The following is a 7,854-nucleotide window of genomic DNA, read 5'->3' as shown; positions in this document are numbered from 1 at the left end:
AGCAATCAACCTCAGGGCTACACCAAAGCAAAAACGGAATGGGAACATACTATATACAAAATAGCTTCATACATATATTGCAAAACACGTTTACTATTCTTCAGTCCGCTATACCACAGAAACACACTAGCCGAAAAGCATTTTAAAAACGGAGCCATGATGCGCTTTTAGCAGGGCACAGAACTGAAGGTGGCTGGGCTCGGAACGGAGATCAGGCGGGAGCTGGTTCCACAGGACTGCGCGTTTGTATGGTTCTGCCAATTATTTCACTGCTATGCTTTTCGAGCAGAATCCGCCGTCATGTACAATGTCATGTACATGTAAATGCTGTGGCCGTCCAGCTAGCTACATGTACATGACTGTACATGTAGTCTACATGTAAAAAAAAGAAAAGAAAAAGTAAAGCTACAGACCTGTAGACGTACAGTAGACTGTGGATGTGTGTGTGTGGGGGGGGGGGGGGGGGGCAGTTGAAGGCTCGTTCAGTATGACTGTATGGGCTGCTGAGTGGTTAGCTGTCGGGCTACATGTATGAAGTGTCTGGTAGATCTACTGCCGTACTGGTGTGACTGGTCAAGCTAGCTGTGAGTTGTCACACTATGAGTATGACCTGTCGTAGATTCTAACACGTGACTGTCACCGACTGTACGATCATGCATTCTGCTGCCGCTGGTTTGCTAGTGCTTTGAAACGGACACATATGTCCGGCATGAGCTCAGATCAGATCAGACTCACTGCCACTAGTAATCATGGTAATACATGTACTGGCACTATTGCACTAGCAGTAGGTCAGTCTACACAGACACTGGTTGAGCCGCGCGAGCTAGGCTGTAGCCTACATGTATACAGTAGTGTAGGTTTGTCAGATGCACAGATCATATCCGGATCGAAAACTGGTGCGAACAAGGAACGAGTGTCGAGTGAGTAGTTTCGGCACTTTTTTCGGTTTTGTTTATCCGTGTGTCGTTGGCAAGCTGCAGCAGTGCAGCGGGAAGGCAGAGACAATCTTGGCAGCTCCGTTCAACGACGTCGTTCTCTGTAGATCTACTAGGCTGTAGTGTAGGGGTGAAAGGATGGGTCGACTAGGAGCTGAATGGCGTAAACTCGTCACAGTAACACGGCGGCGAGAAGGTGACAGGCTAATGCCGTGTACAATCTGTACCTATCGAGCATCGTCGTTGCTGGTAAGGATCGTTTTTGCTGCGCTGTGGTTGGCTGTTGGCCTTGTTCCACTGTTCGCTGTGTCGCACGCGGCGTGTGATGTTTATACTTATAGCAATAACCTGACGTGTGTGCGTGTACGAAGAGTTCCGGACGATTGTCCAACAAAATGTAATACTTATTTTCAGAAACAGTAGTCAATGCATTGTATGTCCATGGTGCTTTGGATTTCCAATGTGGAAGAAGCGCGGTCAAGCTGAGCTGAGCTGAGCGTTGAAAGCGGAAATGTCGGCAGAAGCGGTTCGAGGCACCCTTTGGGAAGTTACTTGCTTGCACACCAGTTGAAGATCGTGAAGTGCAACGCATGCAGCAGCGATAGTTTCGCTTAGTCCGTTGAGTCTACCTGCATGTGTGCAGCATAGACCGTAGGCGTGGGGCAAGCAACTTACTTAGCAAGTGTTCTGTTTTGCTGGTGCAGTTCAGCCGTGTCTTCTCAGATTCGCATATCATGGACAGAGCGGGTCGTGCGAAATGTCTAGTTCATTGTTTATGAAAGCGAAGTGAACGAGTTATAAATATAATGCCAGTTTTCGTTCGCTTGTCAGCTCGTAAGGGTGGATCGTTACGCGCGTGTCGTGCGAAACGCTTCATACTCCTAGCCAGTGGCTGGAGATACAATGTAATTAATCATTTGCTGCTATCAAATCAGCACTGGCACGAGATCTCGCTGTTGCAGTTGTTGATCTACCGCTCAGCAAAGCGATCGCCCTACGCAAAAACCTTTTTTGAAATAGAGTGTGGCGAGGCCGCCCAGCATCGTCGCCTTCGTCAACAATAATCATCTCCAGTCTAACAGTAGTAACAGTAACTGACTGTTACCGTCTGCAGTCTACAGCATTTGGCTGTGAATTTCGTGAACCTTGCTTGCACTGCCCATGACAGTAGCTTACGTCAACGGTTTGCTGTCTAGTCGTAACGGTCCGGGATATGCATGGACATGTGCATGGCTGTACATGTAAGGCCGGATATTGTTATTGTTCAAAAGTCAAACTGACTCACCAAACTGACTCACATGCACCGTGATGGACAAATGCATTGCCATTGCCTTGGGCAAACACAGCCTGTGACTGGCTTACTCCATTTGCATGCACTCTTCAAATACAGACCGTTTTGCTCAGTACCCTGGATACGACATGTTCATGTAGAGGGGACGGCTCGATACGGGGACGTTTTGACAGCCAAATTTGTATAGACCCAAACCGATCATCAGCGTTGATTTTCACTCGAAATATGTTTGTGGAAGGAAACTGGCATGTTGAAGTTTGCTCTGGGGCCAGAGTCAATCGAACTGAGCCACTCCTTTGTGTTGTTGACCCATTACCTCCAAGTTGCCCAATTTTTCGCTTCAAAAAAGTTCAAATCAGAGGTGGCTCCAAACCGGACACGTTTTAGAGTGCACGTCAAATTCACTCTGGGTCTGAAATTAGGTAATTGCTATCGCTCCACGACGGCCAGTACAGAGTAACAATAAGCCTTGTGTGTGCTTCCATTAGTTTTGATTGGTATGCGGTGCTTTATTGGCGAGAGGCGAACCGCTGTTTACCTGCGACAAGAAGTTGATTTTTCGAAAGTCGTAAAACTCAAGTCGCAGTGCGAAGCAACACGTCAAAAACTCACCTGCTTGATATGGCGCTTCTGGTCATCGCAGAGCCATGAAATTTTGGCTCGGAGTATAACACATCGTGGTCTCACTGTGACATATGTTTTCTAATCAAAATACCAAGAGAGAAAGTGAATATTGAGTCCGTTCCGGTTTGCAACCTGTGTCCTATTTGAAACCGTCCCCTCTACATGTACTTCTGAGGACCCTGCATTATGCTATACCCAGGGGCGGATCCAGGAGGGTTTCCACGGGTTCCCCGGAGCCCCCTAAATTTCGTAAATGTACTACTGGCAACCATATGCGTATCCATGTACATATACCAGCTATTCAGTTGTGACTATGCTGTACCCCCCCCCCCCCCTTGCAGAGATTGCTGGATCCGCCGCTGATACCGATACCAATCATTTTGACCAGGAACATCGAGTACTCCTTGGCTCTCCATCCGAGTCCATTCAACATCGAGTACCTCTTTTTTCTTTTCTTTTTTTTTTTGAACATTGAAAACCGCGGCTATATACAGTACTGATTTCATTAACATTCCCTTGACTTGAGGTATGTTAGACTTCAAAGCTTTACTGCAGCTCATAACTGTCAGTGATGATGATTTGTGCCAGTTGGGCATTGAAAATACCAATAGCAACACGCCCCCCCCCCCCCCCCCCCCCCTGTGCCGGATCAGTGCCGGAAGTCACACAAACGTGCCCTGACACCTTGCATCACACTGCTTTAGTTTTGGACACCCTGAGCTGATAAATATAATCCGATCATCATCAATCCCACTGAGTCCTGTATTCGCCAAGCCATGCAAACAGGCATGTGCATGTATGTAGAGCAGCGCTGTCTGAAACACCCTACTGAGTAATGTCACTAGTCACGGTTAGCCTAACAGTTAGGTGTACTAGTAGTACCTCCCATGGCCCGTCTTCAGAGAGTAGACCTTTGTAAAACAACACAGAAAGTACTAGTCAATTGTGTGTACACATGTACATGTATATGTAGAACAACCCATTAGATGAATAAGAAGATGGTCACATCATTGACAGCTATTGATACTAGTGAATAGTGTTAGGCACTTTTTTATCTCAATACTGTACATGCAGACAGGATGTACTCAGTGTGTGCTCATGCCATGGTCTCTCCTGCACGGCGATCCTGCATTGCCAGCACCCTGGCTGCACTGTCACTGAGCTCCAAACATGCAGATAGTGTCCACCCCTGGCGGCTCAGACGTGTATGTGTGTGTGTGTGGGGGGGGGGGGGGGGAGGGCAGTGCCCAAACTGTCCCTGTGTGATTCACCGATTGAATGCTGTTACTTCAACTTCAAGTGCGCAGTCTTGCTCTAACGAGCATCTGCTGTAGTTTTGTGCTGACTGCTGCAGGGGAAACGCCGGACCCATGAACCAAGCCTCTTATGTGATGAATAGGAAGTCAGTTGCCTGCAACTTACTATTACTTGCAGTGCCAGAGTGCTTACAAAAGTCACTTTTCAGTTTTCACCAGGGCAGTCAGAATACAGCACGATCAGTGAGCGTTGAAGGATGCTTGCTGGCCAACTCTCATTGCACAGTTGTATGAATAAAGCTCTTCTTAGGCCAAGCGGCTGTAATTCTGCACGAAATACAACTTATAAGCCGTACGTCTGATTGTGGTGCAATGTCTGCTGTCATTTTGATTATCCTGATCGCAGGTGTTAATGTTGGCTTCAGTCGCTTCGTCCATGTCCGTATCCGATTGCAACGCGTCTGTGCAGCTCCACGTACTCTCCGTAGAGGTACAGCGTTGCTCCTTCAATCAGTTCGTCAACGCATGCACCGGCACTGCGAGCGGCATCCTGGCAAATGCTTACTTGCGACCTGCCTCTGGCGGGAGCGCCGCAGCTGCCTCTGGTGGGAGCGTCACGGCTGCCTCAGCAGCAACGCATAATGCAGTGTGTAGTTTGCCACTGAGCAGCCAGAGTGCTATCCCCAGCATCGGCAAGGAACAGTCGCTCCTTGTACCGTGCCTACCAGCCAGTGGGGTAAGGATCAGGAGCGTAGCTGGTCCTCTTTTTAGGGGGGGGGGGGGGGGGGGGGGTGGTGCACGGCCGCATACGTGTAGGATGGCTGGTGCATGTCATTCATGGTCGTTATGTCCATGTTGAACCTAGGTCGATAATGTTATGGGGGTGTACGTGCCCCCCCCCCCTCCCGTACCCCATGTGGACTACACCCCTGAGTAAGGATCCATCTTGGCAGGCACAAAAAAACAGGGCTGGTCGAGACAGCTCGAAATAGAGTGGTTGATACACAAATGTGCAGAGCAGTCAGTATGAAGAAACACAAGAGGCTAAGGGCTGTCGAGCTGTATCTCAGTTCAAGTTTCATGCATTTCGGCGATCATCAGACAGCGACATGACATATACATGTACAATGGACGTCAATTGCTCCCTTTAAAACAACAATAATTACCGGATAGATTTTTAGGCTTTTACCACTGTGCCCCAATAAGCCCATGGCGCTTTGCCAACTATGAATGTACATGTACAAGTAATGCATGTGAGTACACTGAGATTAGAAAAGCACTACTCAACACCTCGTTCAACCATTCCTCAGGTGGTTTCGTAGGGTATAATATAGCACTGAATATCGCTATTACCGTGTTGTTCTATAATTAATTTTTCATTTTCATGCTCCTAAAGTGCAGGTTGATATTTTCCCAGGACAAGCCCCCCCCCCCTCTCTCTCTCTCTATCTCTCTCCCTCTCTCTCTCTCTCTCTCTCTCTCTCTCTCTCTCTCTCTCTCTCTCTCTCTCTCTCTCTCTCCCTCCCTCCCTCCCTCCCTCCCTCCCTCCCTCCCTCCCTCCCTCCCTCCCTCCCTCCCTCCCTCCCTCCCTCCCTCCCTCCCTCCCTCCCTCCCTCCCTCTCTCTCTCTCTCTCTCTCTCTCTCTCTCTCTCTCTCTCTCTCTCTCTCTCTCTCTCTCTCTCTCTCTCTCTCTCTCTCTCTCTCTCTCTCTCTCTCTCTCTCTCTCTCTCTCTCTCTCTCTCTCTGCTTGCAAGAACTCCCTCTCTACTCGACAAAGTGAAATTTTACACTGTACTTTTTAGTGTTGGGTGGAAGTGAGATTGCGTTGATCAGCACAGTCTCCCAACGTACCATGATACTAGTAGTCATGTCGTGTACATGTTGCTGCATCTGTGTAGATGCCTGCTGGTGGTGTAATTGACTGCTTCATGTACACACTGCCTTACCGCGTCTTACTGTGCAGGAGGTGTCCGTGTGCTTCGCCGTGTCGTGCTGCACTGCCAATGGCGGTGGGGACAGTGCTCTGGGGGCTGTGAACGGCAGTGCATCGCTGCGGCACAGCGAGCTTTGCCTGGACTTGGCGGTTATGCAGCTGTCCGGGAGCAACTCCAGTAACGCTTCACAGTCGCCAGTGCTACTGGAGGACGGCCAGACCTCCTTGTTGGTTGCCGTGTCTGGCGGAGAGCATTCGCAGCATTCGCAGCAGCAGCAGCCGGTTCCTGGCTCGCCTTGCAACTGCGAACTGCCACTCTGCCGGGTGATTTCGTTCCTGCCAGGCTGCGCAACAAGGCAACCAGGTTAATTCTTAACTTCTTATACCGGATGTATGGTCCACTGAGTATGCATGTGGGTAGAACTGTTTGCATGCCACAGAATCAGAGGTGTGCTCTGCACATTGTGCTACCTACCCCCCCCCCCCACCACAGATTTCCCGCGTGATAAAAAAATAGCACAGTGCCATGTGGTTCCTTTCGGTCGAAGAGTATTTGATTCTTTCAACTGTTGCGTTGGGTGAACCTGGCCTCCCACCATCCTGTTTCAATGCAACCTGCACTGTGTTGCTGTTGCCAGCTCTTAAAATGTAGTCTTATGGTTGCTTCAAGCTTTGATGTTGTTGGTGCTTTTCATGTATGTGCCTGCACAGACTCGCCTGATCCCAAGGCTGACAGCAGTGATGGCGGTCTCAGCACAACTGTGATCATTGTGCTAGTGGTTGTGTTCAGCGTGTTGATTGGCACCGGTGTGTGCGGTTACTTCCTGGTGAAGGCGGGCTGCTGCCAGCAGCACGAGCCGTGCAGCACGGCGTACGGCGGGGCTAAGTCGACGGACAACAGCATGGTGTCGACGAACACGCAGTGCCAGCACGTGGAGATACGCGCTCTGCAGGACCTCACATTCGGCCGTATGTCGCCGGACCTGTCGCAGGGCCCGTCGCGGCATCAGAGCTCGTACCGGTATTCGCCAGGCGAAGAGGAGCCGGACGCCAACGTCCCGCTACCACCGCTCCCCTACTCGGAGATCATCGAGTCGGGCTCATTCGCCAAGTGGATCGACTGCATCGACATTGAAGGCAGCAGAACGTCGGTGGCGTCTTTAGCTAGCAACCGGCGCAACGATGCCACCCAGGTGACTCTGCATACGAATACGGTGGCGCTGAGCCTAAACGAATTGGATAACGCAGAGCCGGACATAGCAACCGGCGAGCATATTGGCACCAGTGTATAGCACGAACTACTAGTGTGCGCGAATAATAGGAGAGAAGAATTTGCTATCCTAGGATTCTTGAGAACTTCTGCCAGCTTGACATTCTGAGACTCTAAAGCGACGAAGCCGATAATTATGATTGTGTCCTTGATAGAACTTCACTGCCTGCCTGCTTTTTGCGCTTATAGCAGTTATTCAGTTCTGCTCGGGAATTTCAATGAAGTCTTCAGTTACGATATCACTCTATAGTTGTGTAATGCCACTGAACTCACTATTCAATATAAAACCTTGAATATTTAAATCAGAACCACGGCCGTGGTGGACTTTATCTATTGTACTTTTGCGCTGAGCTTTAAAACATCTTTGTCCTTCAAGTTTATACACAATGTGTCAAACATGACTCGTCTTTCGTTTTCTTATTTCACTCCCAGAATAAACCGGCAGAACGTGTACAGTCATGTATAAGCTGCGCCTTCGTTTCAAGTTCAAATGACCTGTCGCGTCATTTGAAGTTCTTTTCTCCGTGACTGGAACACTATGCCGG

At 49.4% G+C, this 7,854-nt stretch overlaps 1 protein-coding gene across 1 annotated transcript; it reads left to right on the top strand.

The window, feature by feature from the left end:
* Positions 1-855: 855 nt before the first annotated feature.
* On the top strand, positions 856-7,768 carry LOC135816922 (uncharacterized). Its single transcript, XM_065330027.1, has 4 exons — positions 856-1,184; positions 4,513-4,842; positions 6,070-6,403; positions 6,751-7,768. The coding sequence occupies exons 1-4, from the start codon at positions 1,074-1,076 to the stop codon at positions 7,329-7,331; spliced, it is 1,356 nt and encodes a 451-aa protein (XP_065186099.1). The 5' UTR covers positions 856-1,073; the 3' UTR covers positions 7,332-7,768.
* The last annotated feature ends 86 nt before the right edge of the window (positions 7,769-7,854 follow it).

Source organism: Sycon ciliatum, chromosome 5 (assembly GCF_964019385.1).
Source record: "Sycon ciliatum chromosome 5, ocSycCili1.1, whole genome shotgun sequence".
Lineage (NCBI taxonomy): Eukaryota > Metazoa > Porifera > Calcarea > Leucosolenida > Sycettidae > Sycon > Sycon ciliatum.
The sequence above is the reverse complement of the archived record's forward strand: the minus strand, read 5'-3'. Positions and strand labels throughout refer to the sequence as shown.